We start from the raw sequence: 21598 nt of genomic DNA on the forward strand, positions 1-21598 counted from the left end.
CCCCCCTCCCCTCTAGAACCCTCAGTTTGTCTCTCAGAGTCCATAGTCTCTCATGGTTCCTCTCCCCCTCCAATCTCCCCCGCTTTTATTTTTCCCTTCCTACTATCTTCTTTTTTTCTTTTTTTAAAACATATAATGTATTATTTGTTTCAGAGGTACAGATCTGTGATTCATCAGTCTTACACAATTCGCAGCACTCACCATAGCACATACCCTCCCCAATGTCTATCACCCAGTGACCCCATCCCTCCCCGCTCCACCACTTGTCTTTTTTATAGTAGCTACCCTAACAGGTGTGAAATGGTATTTCACTGTAGTTTTGATTTGCATTTCCTGATAATTAGTGATACTGAGAAAATTTTCATGTACTTGTTAGCTATTTGTATGTATGAATAATGTCTATGCAAATCCTCCTGCCCATTTTTAGTCAGGTTGTTTATTCTTTTGCTTTTGAGTTGTATGAGCTCCTTTTTTATATTTTGGATATTGATCCCTTATCATACATATAGTTTACAAATATCTTCTCCCAGACTCAAGAGTTGAGACTTGTTCGTGTTAATGGTTATAAAAGAAATTTAAATAGGGAAGTGATATGATTACAGCAGTAATTTTATAAAGATTTGTCTAATATTGGTTTGAAGAGGAGGAGGAACAGGGTTTAAACCATTTGAACTTCAACTGCAATGAAAGATTTGGACTAGGATGGGGTAGTAGGAATGGAGAAGATGAAATAAATATGAGAGAGATTTGAAAATCATCAACTAGCATCTTGATAGGAGGTTGACAGAAAAGGAAGAATCAAGGAGGTTTCCAGTGTGCGACTGTGTTGTAATATGATGTAATAGCTAACAAAAATAAAGAACCTGAGAAGAGAAGTGGGGTTGAGTTTGAGGAAAATGGTACATGTGGTTTGGAACTTCCTGCAACTGGGTTGGTATAAGGTTACCTATTTGGAAAACACCAGCATATTTTTGGAAATGAGGAACTGAAATTCAGATTAGAAGACAGAACCAATAGACTTGTGGTCATCAAAAGAGAAGCTAACCTGAAAAATTTAAATCTTCAATTGGGTCATAAAGGTAGAGAAAAAAATACTGGCAAGTTTGGAGGCGATAAAGTTATGGGAGGATCAAGCTGATAAGAGGTAGTGAGGATGGTTGGAATGGACCATATTTTTGTTTATTGTCTTCCTAGCACCTTCTTTCCTAGAAGTAACTGCTCTTCATGCTCCAAGATGTGTACCAGGATTTTGCCCCTGACCACATTTGATTAATTCATTCCAAGTCCATCAAAATCTACCATTTGGACTTTCCTAACTTGATCCAAGAAAAATTTGTAAGACATGAAATCCAGCAGGTTCTCATGGCTAGTTTCTTCCATTTCCTCTCACGAGCAGAAATGAGCAGATACAAGAGGTGGGTATGGCAAAACCTGGTTTTATTTGATTCCTAATGGACTTCTAGTCCAGCTACATCCTTGTCCTGCTTTGGTTTCATTGTAAAATTCCTTTTCACGTCCTATGAGCCAATCCACACTACTTTTGCCTAAATTTGTTTGGATTGAAGTTCTTACACTTACAACCAAAAGATCTATGATACAATGAGTGGTACAAAATCTGTAAATGGAACGAGTAAGTCCATGAGCAGACACAGAGAGAAGGTATAACCATTTCAGTTAGCTGTGGACCAGGAAGAAAAAGGTTTTATTTTTAGAATGTCCCAGCTCAGGCTCAATGGGAAATCTAAATAACAGAGGATTAACTTCAGTAATCTAAAAACAGATAAACAGTCACAGGAGATCCAGAGAGTGGGTTATTGTTAGCACCTCTTTCATAATACATTTTATTCTACTTCATCTATTTTGTTTACAAAGCATATTTAACTTAACATGCTTGTGATTAAGTTTAAATAAACTTTAAAAAATGGTGCTTTATTTAAAATTTTAAAAGTTTAAAGTTTAAAAAACTTTATTTAATGGTACTACTCACTGAAATGTTGCCTGAGAAAGTGTTATGCTTTTAAAGGGGTGAGGGGAAGAGGAGATGATGGTATAGGAGTCAACTAAGCTCTCTGTACGAAGGAGGCCCTAAATATGCACAACGACAAGTACCTGGTGGAAATGCCCAAATCTCTCCCATCCCAGATAATTTCTTCTCCTAATCATTCAGCAAATTTTCTGTGTATAGCTGAGGAGTATCCATGCCAAAAGTAGAGATGGGGAAACTGAAAAAGAACTAGTGATAATAAAATGTGTGTACATCCCTATTTTGCTGAGGACTAGCATCTGCCAAGTGCAGACACAATTCAGTTTCTCTGGCGCCTTCCAGTTTGACCAGAAAGGCAGTGGAAAACTTCCTAAGTGAAAGCATGCACACGCATGCACATATCCCAAAGGAAGCATAAGAAACCTAACCACCCATCTGTGAACTAAGGATTCCCAGCATTCATCCCAAACATTCCAACCTCAAATTGATTATTGAAATGATCAGCAGGATCCCTGGGGGAGGTGACATTTGAAAGCCTATGAAGCTTGCTTAAACACTCGATGGAACTGAGCAGTTGTTTATACAGAGTTTAGTTTGGTGTAAACCTGGGTTTTTCCACTGCACTATCTTGTATCTTTCATTTTCTATTTTGATCTTTGAGCAATGACTTTGAGTATCAGGTAGAGATGCTTTTTCTCACCACTCTTTGTTTCTAGGATACAAACTTTCAGAGAGACAATTCATAGTGTAGTCAGGGAATAGTGTAGTCAGTGGTTAATTAAGCATGGGGGTTCTAGAGTCATAATGCCTGATTGTTTCAAATCTCAGCTACAACACTGACTAAATTTGAAACACCAAAATATCTATTAATAGATGAACTGATGAATAAATCATGACATATGCATGCAATTGTATACTACACAGCAGTAAAATTGGACTTGGATGAATTCACAAACATACTGTCAAATGAGAAAAGTATGTTTTAGGACAATTCATACAGTATGATCCCATCTATGTAGGCCTTAAATACCTAGAAAATACCACAGCATACTCAACATATTATATAGAGTTAAATAAGTGTGTAATAAAGTATGAAAAAATACACAAGAATTATAAACATCAAATTCAGAAGAGTGGTTACTGGTGGTAGGAGAGAAGTGGAATGCTCTTGGTGAGTAGTACAAAAGGAGTTTCAGTTATGTTTTGATGTTTCATTTCTGGGATTAGGAGATGGGCATTTATTATATTATTCTTTATTCTTTTTTGTACACCTGAAATATTACATGATACATTTTTTAAAAGATTGCATCAAAGACTCAGCCCTGTTTTGACATTACACACCATTGAAGCACTTTGGGTACTTCTTTGCTAGGACATTCATGTGTAGATACACAACTGTATAAATTAGATTCAGTCTTTCTACAAAAAGTCTGATTTTGGAAAACTTATTTAACACTAAATATTCTAGCCTATTTTCTATGCCAAATTTTTCAGAAGTGAAATAGATGACATGGAGTAAATTTCTAAAGTTATAAAAACTACTTTCCAACATATGTTCTCTGATTTCAAAATTGTTTAGCAAACATTCTATTCACCTGGTCACAAGAGATGAGGAACTGGAGAATCACAAGAGAAGCTCTTAAGAAGGTGCTATTCAGGTCAAATTGCCCAGAATGTAATCGTGGATTATTCTAGACTGGTGTCATTTTTCTCTTGACAGGCACAGAGCAAGAACATCGCTCTGAGGAATTCTCCTGAAGGTTGCTGAGTTTCCAGACTAAAGAGAAGGGTAGACTCTTGCCTTCCATTAGGCTTCCCATTAGTTAGGCCTGGACCCCAGCGACCACAGACAGGCTCTGTGTGCTCCCCATGTGGAGAGAGCAGGGGTTGGGCTCCGAGTTCAGAGATCTACCAGCCACATCCCATGAGCAAGCTTAAGTCAAATTCTGTCATGTATTTTACTTATTAGTTCCTGAGCATCTCCATCAAAACTCTAGATGTTGACTTATCTTCTGGGACTTAGAATTTCCAAACAAAAATCTGAAACAAACCTAGTATTTTACTTCCATCATAGATTTTTCTACCCAGAGGCTTCTAGAATATATTTTCTTTTTATTCTTTTTTAAACAAATCACCAGTTTATGTAGGTTTGGACGTTTTTCATTGATTTTGCCTAACCTTCAGCTTTTTTTACTTACATTTTCTCTTACAATTTCTTCAACTATTGCAGCTCTTATATTTATTTGGTTTTGAGTTCTCTCCTCTGCAAAGTGCAGTGTATGTAGAACTTCTACTGGATCCAGCATTATATTCTCTTCCACCTTCCAGTAACCTTTCTTTCTTTGGTTCTTTTTCTCTGGATTCTGAATTGACATTTCAGTGATATCTTTGAATATTCTTTCTTTTTCTGCAGTATCTAATCTGCTCTTCAGAACCCTTCACTCCACCAACTGCCTCAAACATCAGCCACTACATCGTAAAGCATTGGTCCATTTCATGATATGAGGGCACATTTTTTTATAGAATCAGTCAGTGTTCTCTAAAATCTCAGTGAAAACCTAAGAGATGTTTTCTAGCATCTCTTGTGTCTTGCTAGTGACTTTCTGTCACAAACACATCCTGTCTTTCTTCATAGTGTTCATCTTATTTTGAGTGATTGCGTTCTCACATATCCACTAATCTTTTTTCCTCTGTGTTAAACTTGGAAGTGGGAGGTTAGGGAGTCTCCCCCACATTCAAGGTCACAGTGGGACCATTTAGATATTAAAAGGGTCAAATCTTATAGGATCTGATGAAGGAACATGGGGAGAGTTTTTCCCCCACTCTGGTTCTGTTTTGCCCAACCAGAGACAACCTGCGCAGGAAGTCTGACTACTGAGCATAGTGTTTCTTTGCCCTGATACTGTGGCAGCTGGCTACGAAAGCAGTAATGTCCTCATTATCCAAGTGGATGACTGTCCCCTGCAGCATGACTTCTCATTTATTCAGTGAGTCACTGCATGATGTGGAAGCCAACTGTGAGTGTTTCCATGCTGCTTCTGGTAGGCTCCAGAACCTGACACCCTTCCCACAGGCTCTAAATCTTCCCCTCTCCAGGCTCCACAGTCACCCCTCACCTCCAGCTTCTGACTCTTCAGGTTAGGGTATACATAACACAGTTCTAATAAAGGGTTCTTCTAGTTGCTCCCAAAGTAGGTTTATCCCATGCATTCTATGAATTCTGGGTTGTTGCATTGTCTGAGTGGCAATTTACTTTAAAATAACACAGTATTAGTATCATATGTATGAACATAAATTAACTCTATATAAACTAGGAGGTGGTTAGTTATCATTTGAAGTACTATAGTCCCAATCCATACTTCAGGGTGGTTGTTTAAGTAAGATGTGAAGTTTTCTAATCAGAAATCAACACCTTCAGAGATGGTCTAGCTCTTAAGTTATCATTATTGAAAACTACTTAATTCACACAAAGAATATTACACAGATTTTTAATTGATTGGAAGTATTTTGTAGGCCCTACCACACTGTCATGAGTAAATGATAAAAATCCAACAAGCCTAGAAGCCTAATGCCATAGTGCAGTGTTGCAAACACTGTGGATTTGCCTTCATGACTTCATAGAGTCTAGCAGGGGAAGTGAACAAGTGCATTATCACACATTTCCTTTAGCCCTCAGAGAAAAAGTACATGATATCACGAGTCCGCAGATAAAGGGCACCTAAACCCAACTGGAGTAAAGAAGGAGAATCAGGAAAATTTTCCTGAAAGAAGCGACATTTAATCTGAGACTCAAAGAATGAGTCAAAATTATCTAGTTCAAGAGAGTATATAAGAATATATATATGTGCTTGGGAGAGGGGAGGTGGTTCGATTACTGCTTTGCATATATTATGTGCTCAATAAGTACATGTCAGGTGAATATATGAAGACTTGGATCCAAGAGAGTGTATAAAGAACTAGAAGTTTAATGTTGCTAGCAGACAGTGCATGGGTACATGTGGTACCCTGAGATGTACAGAAAAACCAGAACATATATCCTAAGTGCCTAGAAGAGTATCTGGCATATGGCAAGCACTCAGCAACATTTGCTGAAAGAACGAACATGTAAAGACTCATAGACCACATTGAGGAACCCAAAACTTATTCTAATAGCAATGGAAAGTTACTCAAATATTTCATTAGGGGAATGATACAATCAAGTCTGCATTTTAGAAAGATCATTCTGATGCAGAGTGAACTGTTGAAGCAAGATTATGGCAAGAGGTTTCTTTGGAAATTGTTGAGAAGATGGAGGATAGAGCCAGTGAGAGAGCAAGAGGTAGCTGGTAGAAAGGAGAAAAAAACACAGGTTTGACAGACTCGAGGAGACAGAATCATCATGGCATGGAGTCTGAGTGGAAGAGAAGGGAAGGGAAAGGAAAGGGGAAGGGAATGGGTAGAGGAAAGGAAGGGGAGGAGGACAGGAGGGGGAAGGGAGGGGAAGAGAGGGGAAGGAAGGGAAGGAAGGGGAGGGGAGGGAAGGGAAGAGAAGGAAAAGACCCACGTTTTATGATTTGGGCAACTGAAGAGATGGTCTTCACGTTCCGAGAGAGAGAACATAAGAGTCATATGAACGTGTTTTTAGCAGAGGGTAGTAATTAATTCACTTAGGGACATGTTGACTCCAGGCTGTCTGTGGAGTATCTCAGTGAAAAATGAAACAGTCAGAAAATATACAGATCTGAAACTCAGAGTAAAGATTTAAGAATCATCTTCATGAGCATGGTTATTGAAACCATGAGACTCAGAAGAGAAGAGGGATAAGAATACAATTTGAGGAATAGGCAGAGAAGAAAGTAAAAGGAGAGGCTCGAGAGAAAGATGGGAAACCAGAAGAATGTAGACTCATGGAGGCCAAGAAAAAGTATACAACATAAGATGATGTGGGCCCTTGTTCAAGAGCAGTAAATATGAAGACCAAACTGTATGCATTTAACTACTGAGTAGGAGTCATTATCTCGTGATGTAGTCATGGTGGGATTCAGATTGGAGTGAGCTGAGGAGAAAGTGGGAGGGGAGGGAGAGGAGGCAGTAAAAACTCAATCTTTTCAAGAATTGAGACTGTAAAGATAAGAGGAAACATCAGGTTTCTTTCAATTTCCAAGTTTTCTCATTAAACTACTTGAAAAAATTCCTGCAATATATAGTGAAGGAAATACATACATTTAAATGTATATGTGCCTAAAAATAAAGCTCAAGAGACAGTATTTGTCTTTCTCTGTGTGAAGTATAAAATATAGTCATTTTGGTAAACAGTCATGTTGATACCACTCCAAAACACCAAGCAATGAATCATAGGAGCCCCTTCTTCTAGATTTCCTTCCCAGATTCGACCCTATGATACCGATGGTTGCTTATCAATCCAAAGAGGGCAGTCATAATTCCTACGTCACTGGTATTTTTGTGCCATTGTCACCACAGGGTGTAGATTCTGAAAACAGGCAGCCCATCTCTTTGGTGCCATACTTTGCCAGCTTTAATAGTTGATCCTGGATGCTGAGGGAAAGTAAACTCCATGGCCCCTATTTTGCTCTTCCTTGGAAGAGTTTTTAATGACTATCCATTTCAATTCACTCTCTCTCTCTCACACACACACACACACACACACACACACGTTGTTTTCCCCACAACAAACCCACAGTACACCCAGAAGGCTGTTTAGCTGTATACTGTGTCCAAATTTCTTCCAAGAACAGGTGTGGGCATGGTTTTCTATCTCCCCGAACTCTTTGGTAATTACAGTTTATAGATTCCATTGTCTTAGTAAGACAATTGTTATATTGCATAATACACATGCTAAAGATTGCATTTTCATCTTAATATCATGTGAAGATTACCAAAGTCAAATCTCAGTTTTTCTCTTTTTTTTCATTTTTTTATTGTGGTAAAATATACATAAAATTTTCCATTTTGACCATTTGTAAGTGCAAAATCTATATTTTAACATGGAAGGATATTTATATAGTGCTAGCTTAATCTATAGTATATAGATTACAAAACAATGCATACAATATGATCCCATTTTTCTAAATGAACCAGTATCTATCATCTATCTAGCTAGCTAGCTAGCTAGCTATCATATATCTGTCTATCAACTATCTTTTCACTACCTAGTCATCTAGAAAGAACATACACCCAGGGATGTTAAGTGACTAGAGCTAAATATGTGAATTTATATGGACTTTCTTTGTTTTTTCAATTTTCCCTACAAATATTTTCTAGCCATTTTTTATAATGAGCACATGTAGCTTTTATATTATGGGAAATATAAAAAAAGGAAAACTTCAAATTTAATATGTAGTACAAATTCTTGATAATAAGACTTTAGTATTATTCACCCTCACTGCACTTCCTATATTTAGCAGAATGCCATACTCAAGAAATACTGAATGGTCCCTATCCTCACATGGCACATGGTCTGGAGAGTGAGCAGTTGGGGCCAGAGAAGAGGAGTCCATGACAAAGGGTACTGTGCAGAGCTGTATGACAATGAATGGAGCAGATGGGGCACAGGAAGACCTGCTCACTAACATTAGTGACTTCAGGCGGATTTCTTAAAATTTCTATTTTGACAAAATATCAGATATGCAGAAATGTTGCAAGAAAAGTACAAATAATTTCCAGGTACCCTTCACCCAAATTCTCTATTTGTTAACATTTTACTACCTTTCCTTCCCACTGTATTTCAAGGAGACACAGACACATAGAAAGGGTGAGTCTGTGTCAAGGTGGTTTTCCAAATTCTCCTAAAAAGCTTCCCCTGTTAGGGGTACCTGGTTGGCTCAGTTGGTTAAGCATTGGATTCTTGATTTTGGCTCAGGTCATGATCTCAGTGTCCTGGGATGGAGCCCTGAGGCAGGCTCCATGCTCAGCAGGGAGTCTGCTTGAAGATTCTCTCTCTCTCTCTCTGCTTACACACACACTCTCTCTCTCTCTCTCTCTAAAATAAATAAATAATTCTTTAAAGAAGAAAAATGTCCCCTTGTATTAGAAACCCTCTGGCAGGAAGCTTCCTCTTGCAGAGGCTATAAACTCCCTTCCCCTCCCTGCCCCACCCGCTCCCATTGTCAAGAACATTGAACAGGAAGAAGTGTTTGCTCAGGGATGCTGCCAAGATAGAAAGACCATGTAAAGAAGGAATGACAGTGCTTGAGCAGAAGCAGCATATTCTCTGAAGTTTCCTCTGCCCACCACACGAGGCGTAAGGCCACCAGGCAGATCCCCACCTGCAAACTAGGCCAGCCTTCCCAAGAGAGAGCAGGTGAGTCTGTCTGTCTGTCCTCCCTGCACAGATTATTGGCCCTTCCCCAATTCCAAGAGTTTTGGGGACACCTGTCTTGTCTGTAAGAGTCCTGGCATAGTCTTCCAATTTTAGTATATGTGCTGCCGAAGCGAGCACAGAGTCCTGGCATAGTCTTTTGGAGAGTGAGACTTTTGACAGCTGAAATCAGTATGGCCAAGACCACAGAGAAGGTCCTAGAGAGCAGGGTCATTTCAAAGCTAAGGGTTCTTAAAGTCCAGGAGAGGATTTATTTCATTAGACAGAGTTTAGGAGGTGACTAACAGGGCTAAAGTCTAGAGCTAAGTTATGGGTGAAGGAAAGGCACCATGCCAAGTTCAAAGGCTCCCAATCAGTACAAAATTCTATGTGTCTTCTGGGCATCGGTTGGACCTTATTCTTATAGCTAGCTGTTAATGGCACACCTGCCTTTCAAGCCCCCCAAGGGTGCTCTGAGAAAGAAGCATGTGTCCTGCTAGAAAGAAGACTTGCTCCCAGATCTTTAAAGTGATACTCTCTCTCTCTCTCTTAGAGCACAGTATCTAATTCCCACAGGCCTCCTCATCGCCTTCATCATGAACTGGCACATGATAATCTCTGTGCTTATCATAGTGATGCTTAAAATTGTTGGAATGACCTTATTTCTGCTTTACTGTGAGTATTTGAGCAACCTCTTACCCCAACCCCATACTGTCTTGTTCTTTGACTTTCCTCTCAGAACGCAAAGTTGAATATAAAGGCTACATGCCTAAGTCTTCCCACCTGAGGGCAATGACCCAGTGTGGGGTAACTGACAATGCTCTTCTCACTCCCCAGCACACGCAATGGGCTGGGTCCCTCAGTCTGCTTTGGAGATATAGAACTGACTAGTGTCTGACAGTTAGAATACCAAACAAAGCTTTTGCTGCTACGGTGTTAGTTGGGCAATCTGAGGTGAAATACTTATCAGCGCTTGTTATTGTTCCTCAAACTTGAAAATCAGCGTCAGTTTAACCCAATGATGAGGCTGAGGTACGAGCTGCATGATGAAGTAATGGGATTTTTACTGGGGGACAAATTTCCCTCCATGTCCATAGAAACTTTTATCCAGACGCTTAGGAGAAGCCTTGTAATCAAAGGGTTTCGCTGTAGCTGTGAGAATCTTTTCCAGTCCCAGAAACCAGTAGGGAACATAAATGAGGAAGGAAATGTGAGTAAAAGACAGCAATTGGGTAAGAGGTGTCTTTCCTTTCACCCAGCTGAAGGCACAATTCCTATCATGTAAGAGAGCAGGAAGAAAATATGAATACGAATAAGTAAACACATTCACAAAAAAAACACATACACATCCTCGTTGACCTGAGTCAGAGAGCTCCAGATCTCACAGTAATAGTCACCGTGCCTCAGCACCCCCTGGGTGATGTTGGTTTGTTATAGTCATCCTGCAGCCACTTTTGGGGCTGGGCCAATAGCTGATTTTCTTTGCAGTCCCACAGATTTTTGGAGAAAGTCAAGTCAACTTCCTTCCCACAGAGAGCTATGGAACAGGTAATGTACATGACAATGATCTCCTCCCAGCCTCCAGGTTCTTGTGTGCTGACTTTTTATAGTCCTTCCTCAAAGCCTCCTCTCTTAAGAAATTCTTTTGCAGGGAGGGTCCATAAAGATATGCTAATTGCTATAAGAGGAATAAGCTGTAGGGATTTAATGTACAGCATGGTGACTATAGTTAACAATACTATATTAGGGGCCTCTGGGTGGCTCAGTCGTTAAGCGTCTGCCTTTGGCTTGGGTCATGATCCCAGGGTCCTGGGATCCAGCCCCACATCGGGCTCCCTGCTCAGAGTCTACTTCTCCCTCTACCCCCCTGCTCATGCTCTCTCGCTATCTCTCTCTCTCTCAAATAAATAGGGAGAAGCAGACTCCCCACTGAGTAGGGAGCCCACCGCGGGGCTCCATCCCAGGACCCTGGGATCATAATCTGAGCTAAAGACAGACGCTTAACCAACTGAGCCACCCATGAGCCCCCCAAAAAAGATCTTCTAATTAATTCCCCTGTTTCTATAGATGGGAAACGCAGACTAAGCTGATCGAAGTTTGTGATTCTTAGTTTTCCTCCTGAGTGTGAGGATGATTTGTATATAATCACTGTAATGTCATGAGAAAGGACTTTATAAACTCTGACATGTTGTATACCTAAAGGAATTGTTATACAAAAAAAAAAAAAAAAAAAAAACCAAAAACCTACTTCCCACAGGAAAACTGAAAGATTATAACCAGCACTTTTTGTATGCCAATCACTCTGCTAGACCAACAACAGAAGAAGAGTAAGAACCAGGAGCTATCAGCCAGCTGTCCTCAGTAAAGCGCAAGGCCCCATGCTAGAAGCTAAGGGGCATAAGGAGATGAATGAGACATGGCTCTCCCAATTAAAACCTCCTCCTCTTAAAACTTTCCTAAGAACCTCCCTCTCACTTCCTCTTAAAACATTTATTACTACATACATCTTGAGGAGAAAGTTAATTGCTTGTTCATCTTTGTATCAACTGAGGCTCCTAGGACAGTGAGCTGTATGGAAGCAGTATTCATGAAATATTTATGGAGTTCTGTGCAGTTATAATCCCCAAATGGTTTCTGCTGAAAACCAGGTTATTTTTCAATACAAAGAGCCTTTGAACTGGGAACTGAAATAAAAAGTGAATGCTAACTGGTATGTTTCATTCATATCATTGGAAGTAGCTGATGTGGTGTCTGGGTAAACTAAAGTGGTCTTCATCCACACAGGACAAATAACTGGGCAGCTGAGGAGAGGTTTGACCAGCCTCCAAGCCACTGCACTGTCTGCTTGGCCAGGCAATGTGTTCTCAGGAAAAATGAGGCTTCTTAGAGGCCTATCAATTCCCCTATTTATATTTAAAGACATAAATGGACTTTTCTCTGCCCACAGGAAATCTCTGGAACATTCACCTGCCTCCATGTCTGTCAATATCCCTGGTCCTGAAACTAGTTCCCATTAGCCTCACTTCTTAGAGCTGGCAGGTGCTGATGAGAGTGGGGCCAAGAGCCACCCATGGGAGAAGAGTGTTCACATGGGTCTAGAGGCACCAGAGATGGGGAGAACAGCACAGATGCTGTGCGCAGCCGAGAGCAGGAAGTGCTCCAAACAGCACCTGGGCAGGAGGGGAGGAGGCAACACTGTCGAAGGCATATATGGAAAGGAATGAGAGGTTTCCTTTCTGGTACTAAATTCACCCATTCCTGTTCCTTTCTCCTGTTCTATTTCTCAACATTTCACACCTACTCCCCCCTCCAAAAAAGATATGAAATAGGACGTGGGGTGTGGGGCATGACTAAAAATGGTAGTAATTAGATGGAAAGTTCAAAGAAAGAAAATGAAAACTTCTAGCCAATGGTGGCCTTCTCATCACCACTGCCCAGAGACAAATAGTTGCAGGGACCAAACAGCTGCTCTGATGTTTGTGTTGTACTCATAATGCAGTTACCTTCAGGTTTTCTTTTTGTTTCAGTTCCTCAGACTATCGGGAGCAGTAATGTCAGCTCAGTTCCCAGAGAGAGCTCCGGAACAGGTACAGTGTATGACGATAATCTCTCCTCTATCCCAGGTTCTTATGTGATGAGTTCTTAGACACTTTTCCCATTACCTCCTTGCTTATGGAACGTTCTTGCTCAATGGGGCCATAAAGATCTTCTAATTCATCCCCTTCACTTTGTCCACAGGGAAATTCGGATTAGACTGCATGGGATTTCTTCCAGGATGGAGGATGATTTGCATTGATATAACTTCTATAAAGAAACTCATGCCCCACTATGTTTTGACTCAGTTCCAGGGTTCACACTCCAAACCACTAATCCTATACTGTCTTTTCTTGGATTTCTTTAGTCTGCTCCAGAGGGTGGTATTTTCATCAAAGAAGATGCTTTTTGTTGTCCCCTTTTGAACTGTCCTGGAACAAAAGCAGGGACTTTTGCAAAACAGAAGGATCCACTTTGGCCATTGTGGACACGCCACAGAAACTGGTGAGAGCATTAGGGGGGTACAGTAAAGTGGCCCGCCCTACAGCAGCCTCAGCAGGAGGAGATGGTGGGGCAATGGGTCAATTTGATTGATGGAGCAAGGGCCAGGTGGAGGTGAGGAATAGAGAGGTGGCTGGCTGAGAGCCCAAGCTCCTTGCTCTGAATCTGGTGGTGGGAGACTCTTCTCAGTAGCAGTGGGGTGTATGCCTCAGATCACTTGAGCTAGGGAAATCCACACTCTATAGTCTTTTCCATAAGGCTTAGCAGTGCACTGGTATCCTGGGGATGGGCCAGGATATTTAAAGTGCAGGGAATGACCAAATGTGTTTAAAAGTTGTTTAAAAACTATGGAATACTTCATATTTGTAAATTAGAGCTAATGTATCATTAGAGCTACATTAGCTCTACATTAGAGCTAATGCATCATCCAAGTTGGCCTCATAAATAAGGAAGATGCAAATTAACAAAATTAGCCATATGAAAAACAAAGAATCAGGTCATAGAATTGGGATTGCAGTATATAATTATGATAATAAAGATGGCTAACACAATGCAAAAGCCTTTATTTTACTATCTCTTTTTATCCTCCTAAGGATTCCAAGGAGGTATTATTATTATCCATACTTTACTTATGAGGAAGCTAGGGCACAGAAAAATAATTTGACCTAGGTCATACACCTCCTAAGTGACAGGACATAATTGAATTGAGATCTCACCAACTCTAAAACCCACACTCTAATCAATTTTAGATCGTAAGTTATTTTAGTTTATAGTTGCCTCTCCCTCAAATCCTAAGCATCTACTGAGTGCTAGGCATGTGGGAGATACTGCACACCTGCTTCTCTGTGCTCCATCTTTCACCCTTCCTCTGTAAAGTCCTCCTGTGGTTGAGGAGAATTCATAAGAGGGCCCTCTCTGAGTCTTGGTAACAGGTGTCCAACAAAGAGTAGGGGTCAGGATGCTACCTCTGCGGCTGAGTATACAGATGGGAAGGGAAAATGTCTTACGGTAGAAAGCCAGGAGTAGTATGGGGTGGGGATCAGGGGAGGGGAAAAGAAGAGAAGAGAGGGATAAAGGGTTGAGTAGAGGAAGCTGACATCCTCTTCCTCTACTCACCCTTCAAGTTCTGGTGCATCTCAAGTGTCATACGTGGTATTCTCCAGAAAAATCTCATCACACCAAGGATTTGCTAGTGATCTCAAGTCTGTATCCCCAGCTAGTCATCTCTGGAACAAACAGTATATCAAAATCCACTCTGATGTTTCAAAAGCATCACAAACTCACCATTTTCAAAACTGAGCCAAATTATATTTTACCTCACCTGCTTCCTCCTTTTGTGTTCCAAGTATTGGCAAGCAGTCATGTTACCCAAGATTGAATGCTGATGATTTTCTGAGACTTTACCTCTTCTCTTCTCCCCTAAATTAGCTGCTAACCAAGTCTTTTCCCCTCTCTCTCCACAGTAAATTGTTCATATCTCACTTGGATTTCTTCAGAATTCTTCTAACTCCTCTCCTTGCTCCTGATTTTGTCCCTTCTTACCTATCCTCCATAGAACCCACACGATAACATCTCTAAGCCTCTGAACTGTCTGTGCCATTTTACAAATTAAACTGGGTTAAAGTCTGGTTTCCCTGGCATGACACATAAGGCCTTGTACAGTCTAGCATCTGCCTTCTTGCCAGTCTTCTCTCTCCACCTACCTCCCTTCTACCTCTGCACAACCACATTAAGCATCTTAGAGTTCCTCAAATGCTCCAGGCTGCTCTGCAGTCTGCCTGTGATCCAATGCTCCCTCCTCCAGGAAGTCCATCCTGACCCACAACCTCCCCTATCTCTCAGAATCCATCCCCAGGATCACTTCACCTGCAGTCTTTCTAGAAAACCCCAAATCCATGTAGAATCAATCATTTCCTCCCTTCTGCCTGTGCTATATCTAGCACATGTTCGCCAGCACTACACCTAGGACACCTGCCACCATGCTGGTTAACTCCTCTGTCTTCTCTTATTAGACCAGTGAATCTTCACCATGTTGGGATCGCTGACCTTTTTAAATGGTGGCCAAATCTATAGAGATGTCCAGAAATCTATAGAATCCCAGAAACACTGCATTAGCATGATAGTTTGAATAAAGTTCTAACAGCTTCAGAGATCCCCTTGGTAACCATTCATGACTTAGTGTAAGAGAGGTAAGGGTTAAGAACCCTTATTTTAAACCATGGGTCAGCAAATTTTTCTTAAATGGTCATAGAGTAGATATTTTATGTATGTCAGGTCATAAGATCTCCACCATAACTACTTAATGCTGCCCTTGTGGCTCGAAAGCAGACATAGATGACATGTAAAAATGGGCCTGGATGTGTTCCCTTAAAACCTTATTTACAAAAACAGGCTAAACTACTGGCTGTACTTTGCCAACCCTTGTTTTAGATCATAATTTCTTTAAGGAGAAACCAATTTATTTCCATATGTCCAGCTGTGTTCAATGGCTCACTGGACACTCAAGAAATCTTTGTTAAATGAGTAAGTACAGTAACTAATTTTAAAGAATAATGAAATGAGATATTTCAGGGAAGGAGAATATAGGAAAAAGAGGAATAAAGGCAATAGCCCTGGGGATGGAGGGAATATCCAAGTGAACTTGGATATCCACTCATTACAGGAGGTATGTGAAGAGTACAGGAAAGAGCCCAGGGACTCCCAGACTTCAAGCTGGAGTGATTTGTGATTCATTAGTTTAATAAAGAAACTATTATATCATGGATTGGTGTCAATTTAGCAAATACTCAAAAACCACTGACTATTTCTCAACACACTTTTAAATCTCCCTAACTGTATTGCTTTGAAAAGTATTCAAGAGATTCACTTGATCCAACCTCATTTGGAATGTAAAATTTCTGGCAATGAAATAATCCTATGCAGAGAGGCGTTCCAAATAAAAAAGAAGTATTCAAAAGTGCCCTCTTTTAGATTATATAGTACCCTTCCTCTTCATTTTCAAAATGTGATCCCTGAAGAGCAGCATCAGCATCACACTGGGAATTTGTTGGGAATGTAAATTCTTGGTCCCCTACACCAGACCTACTGAACCAGAAGCCCAGTAAGCTGTGTTTTAGCAAGATTTCCAGGTGATCCTGTTGCTCTGTACCTAGTGAAAACTACTCTAGGGGTTATAGTGAGTGCCAGCTGTAGCCAGCCTCAGAGTCCTTTATCAGTCTTCCATGTTCCCAGAATCAGGGCCTGTTGGCAAAGGGAGACAGCAGCAAAAAAACTTTTTGTTGAACTATTTTTTTTAACTTCTAGAAATTTCTCCAGGACAAAACTGGTGCTGAGAAGTATTTTATTGGCTTATACCAGCAAGCAAAGAACAGTTGGCGTTGGATTGACAACTCCATATTCAATGGCAAGTATGTGAATATCTCACATTTTTCTAAAGATCTTAGTTCACCTAAAGAAACCTGTCCTGAGATTCAGTGGGTTTGTCCTGGAATATCACAAAGGCTGAGACTTGGTTTTTTGTTTTATTCCTCTCCTTTCTTCCAACTCACCTATTTCCAGAGACACATTTTTTGGTAAACTTTTATTAAGAAAGATATCAAACATTTGTAAGTAGAGAGAAGAGTAGTCATACAGTGAGTTATTTTGATCAAATCAAGAGCCAAACAAATCCATATACATACCATTTGTTTGATATATCTCATAAGTCTCTTTTAACGCATAGACCATACTTTATTACTAAGTTCTTATAAATTCCCCAGATGGGGCTTCTTTATGTAAAGTATTGATGGAGAACATGACATTCCTGGTGTACATATGAAGATGTTGAGTCAGACAGAGAGCAAGTCAGTTCCCTAGCCTATAACTGGGCTTCTCACAGAAAGAAGGAAATTAAGATTCGTTCAATGTCTACTAAATGCCAGGCACTTGCTAAGCACTTACTCATGTCATTTCCTACGGTATTCACAAAGATGTTGTAGAAAAAGCTTTTATTCATCCTCATTTAACAGTTGAATTGAAGCTGGAAGGCTTAAAAATGTACTGAATATCGTCAAGCTGGGAAACTGTAGAGCCACAATTTAATCCCACATCCCCTTGACTCTAAAACTCATGACATTTCCATGAAACCAGACTCTTTCCAGTCAGATTGAATGACAGAAAAAGAGGTGGGAGAAGGCCAACACACTTTCTCCTAAAGCCAGCTGGTGCCTACAAAAGGAAAAGCAACCTCTTTCCTCCTCCTCTCATTCCTCCTACTGTGAACATAGCCTATGCAGTATTAAAACAATATTTCTGAGAGGAAAAGACAGATGAGATGTTTCTAACCAAGCACAAGAGTGAGTTAATCCAAGACCATGAGTCTAGAAAGGGCGGGTGTGGAGCTGGATTTGGGATGGGGGAGGGGGGGAATGGAATCAGTAAAGGCAGAGCTGAAACGATTGGCCTTCACCACACTTTCTCTCCCATTTAGTGTTACCAATCAACATCAGAATTTCAACTGTGTGACTATAGGCCTAACAAAGACATACGATGCTGCACCATGTAACATCAACTTCCGCTGGATCTGTGAGAAGGCAGCCAAATGACTGCAGTTCTCTGTGGCCTCTGACAAGAATGACAAATATGCTTTTGGAGAAAGCAAAAAAATATATAATTGGGATTGGTCCAGGAAATATAGAATATCAAATTAGTGTATCAGTCTTCCACAGGTCACTGACAGAGCTCCCTAACAAATTGCTCCACAGCCCCTCCACAAATATACTCGCATCACACAACAGAGGCAAACTCCCCATTCTGGGCCAGCAGCTCCCCCAAGACTCCACTTCCTGTGAGTGTCACACCCATGACTCTTTTTAGATCTGCACCAGGCATCTAGTCAATGATCCCTTTCTCCATCTATCTATGATGAGAGGTCCTTGCCTATGTAGGGAAATGATATTCTGCTTTAGGGGACTGGGTGCTAGCCATCTCCAGGAAACAGGGTCATTTTATGGAGACAACTCAGTTGATATAGTGACAAAGTCTGTTTCCACAGAACTGAGCATTTTTGACTGATCAACAGGGTTTAGGCTGTTGCCAGGCTCTGTTTTATCCTCAAAGCACATGCCCTTACTACTGAGGAGAAACTGCAGACTGAGCAGGTAAAAACAATATTTAGAGAGTAGCAGGGGTAGAAGAGAGATAAACTCAGCTTCCTGACTGCACCTCTATTCCCAAGGGACCCTTGTTCACATGCTCCCCCACCCCTACCTCAGGTGGGGTAGCAGAGGCCCTCCTCAGTCTGAATTGAAGACAGGCCTAGGGAAGCGTTCCTGGAGCCAAGCTTGGAGCAGAGAAAGCATTGTTCACAGGAATGGACAGAGGTCTGGCCAGGTCAGGAATCTGCCACGGAATCCCTTTGAAAACCAGACAGCCAAGATGACCAAGCAAACTGATCAATGTTTTTCAACAAAGCCCTGAAAAGACACTCAGGCTTAAATTTTCCTGGTTTTGACCCGAATCTCCATTTTAGTAGATTTTATTACCTGACCATGCTTTTTGAGTGTATTTTAAGAATTTGTAATAGTCTCCTGGGCTCCAGTGGTCACAAGATATTCCTGCCTGCAGTTTAGAGAGACCCTGCTACCAGGTACAGCCTTGTGACCAAAAGATGTCACAGCCTTATACTGATTGGCATCACACCAACCTAGAACTGGTCCAGTTGACCAAGGAGTAAAAAAGAGGAGGACTACTCAAGGAAACATAGGATATAGGCAAGAAGTAGGCATATAGTAGTGAGGGAACACCAGAGACAAATGGAAATCATGTGCAGAAGGAAACAGAGTTCATTTGGCCATACTGGAAGAAAGGCAAGAGAAAGGCAGAAAAGTCTTGGGGCATCCTGGCTATTCTCTGCACTTGCAACAAAATATCAACCGCATACCCTCCTCAGTAAATGGAAAGGAAAAAAGAGACACCTCTGTGTTTGTAGTAACAAGAATTAAGCCATAATGAAAGACTGTATTAAACTAATGGAAATTATAGTCCCCTAACTAAACTTCTCACCATTTGTGTCTAAAAACAGCATACCACAATGGCTGTGTATATCATCAGTTGTATGCCAAAGAAAATTATTGTTCTATTGTCTATTACAGTATTAAGCTCTCTTCCTATATTCCTAGGCCTCATAATTTTTATACAATTAGCATGGCCAATTATAATTTAAAAAAATGAGATAATACATTAAGTGTTAGAAGTTGCTTGAAGGAAGCTACCAGAAATAATTTGTGTTTGGGGTGCATTGGATGTGGTATTAGCAAGGAATAAATGCTGCAGTTGAGGTGGGTGTGGAGGGTGGAGAGGCTGAGTCTATGGTAGATAAAGAAAGAAACAGAATTCTACACCAAAGGTAAGTCCCAGAATCCAGACAACAGAAAGAAAACCACAACCCTTCTGTTTTGAGAAGGGAGAATTATGGTTGCCACACTTCCTGTTTTATGACAATAAATTTCAGACCTCCATAGTCAGGAAATGTAGACATCTAGTAATTTCCCTAGTAGACAGCCCAAATTTCCCCCAAGATGAGGACATACTTCTGTGAAATTTCTAAAAGAGGCCCAGTGGGCTGGGGTGGGAGTAGGAAGCATATAGGGAATATGGTCCCTTTGGTTTTAAGTTCTTTACTGGGGGGTGCAGGGGTTGCTGATTCCTTAAGAAGGTAGATAAATGTGACCTTATTGGACAGCAGTGGTATGAGTTGTTTTTTTTTTTTTAAGCAATGGAAATTTAGTAAACCACTGGATTAGAGTTTTTGACTTTGCTTCCAATATGTGAATCTGTATAGATTTCTTACTCTTTCTGCCCCTTAATTTCTTTACTTATAAAACAAGGCAGTAATACCCCTCTCACAAAATTCTTATATATATTAAATAAAATGCCCACTATGTACCTCAATGGCAATAAACAATAGAGGAAGCACTTTGTGGAAGATTTGAAGTTGAGATCTTTATCCAAGAAGTACTCTTTAATTTGCTAAAAGCTGAATGTAGGAAAGCCACTTAATTTCTCAGAATTTCTGTTCATTCATTTATAATATGGGAATAAAAATGTGCCCAAGTCAGGAAAAGGTGCTTCAAAAATTCTGTGACTGTCAAAACCATCATCTCCATGCCTCTGACTTACATTCACATTACCCATCCTGCCTGTGTGAGCTGTTGGTCCCATAACCAAAGTCATTGACGCCTGTCCTCAGATGTTGATAGATCGGTACCAATTCATGACTGAAAACATCAGGTATAGGTAATCTTTGCCTATTTTCCCTGCTGTTGCCAACCCCCCACCCTCAGAAGCCATATCCTTTGGTGACCTTTGTCTTCTGAATAGTCCTGCTTCACTTCCTGAGTCTCCCTTAGCACAGGCTGAGCAATAATGCAGTAAAAGTCTCACCGTCTACTTTTATCTACTGTAGCCTCTCATTGAGACTAAAACTCCTGCAGGGGGCCCTCATGATTCCTTTAGATATCTTCACTACAGGCCAGTGAGTCTGAGGTAGCAGAGGTATTATCTCTCAAGCCACAATCTTGCTCAACTTCAGGTGCAAAGACTGCATCAATCAAAATCCTTCATTCATAAGATATTCCCATAATTGGCACATGCCAATGGGTCTTCTTTTATGCATTTGTTTTGATATAGTTATATATACATATGCATGCATATATATGTATATATATATATATAAAACACACATATATAACTATATATATGTAATAACACCCATGAAACTACCCAACATGAAAACTAGAATCTTTTTTCATTTTTTTTTTTTTTTTGAGAGAGAGTGCACATGGGAGCAAGGTTGGGGGAGGGGCAGAGGGAGAGAGAGAATCTTAAGCAGGCTCCACACCCAGGGGCGAGCCGTACACGGAGCTCAATCTCACGACCCTGAGATCATGACCTGAGCCAAAACCAAGAGTCACTTAACCGACTGAGCCACCCAGGCACCCCTGAAAACTAGAATCTTTATAGCAGTTTATATCTAACTCTGTGGTCTTTTCCTAGTCCACCTGTCTCCCCACAACACAGGCAACCACCATTCTTACTCCTGTGTTCATCATTCAATTTTTTAAAAATTCATTTTCATCTCATTTTTATGTTTTCTTTTTCATTTTATAAAAAGGCATTATGCTGTAAGGAATCATTTAGAACTTGTTTTTTCATTTCATGTTAAATGATTCATTCATATTGTTGAGGTTCGTTAATGTTGACTACTATATAATAATCCATTGTGTGACTACATAAACCATGAC

The 21598-nt window shown here is 40.5% G+C and overlaps 1 protein-coding gene across 1 annotated transcript; it reads left to right on the forward strand.

Moving 5' to 3' along the window:
* The first annotated feature begins 9104 nt into the window (after nt 1-9104).
* Nucleotides 9105-20418, forward strand: CLEC5A (C-type lectin domain containing 5A). Its single transcript, XM_081799971.1, has 7 exons — nt 9105-9284; nt 9835-9956; nt 10770-10829; nt 12809-12868; nt 13183-13319; nt 16620-16723; nt 17785-20418. The coding sequence occupies exons 2-7, from the start codon at nt 9878-9880 to the stop codon at nt 17897-17899; spliced, it is 555 nt and encodes a 184-aa protein (XP_081656097.1). The 5' UTR covers nt 9105-9284; nt 9835-9877; the 3' UTR covers nt 17900-20418.
* The last annotated feature ends 1180 nt before the right edge of the window (nt 20419-21598 follow it).

Source organism: Leptonychotes weddellii, chromosome 12, assembly GCF_054177405.1.
Source record: "Leptonychotes weddellii isolate Sample4059 chromosome 12, ASM5417740v2, whole genome shotgun sequence".
NCBI lineage: Eukaryota > Metazoa > Chordata > Mammalia > Carnivora > Phocidae > Leptonychotes > Leptonychotes weddellii.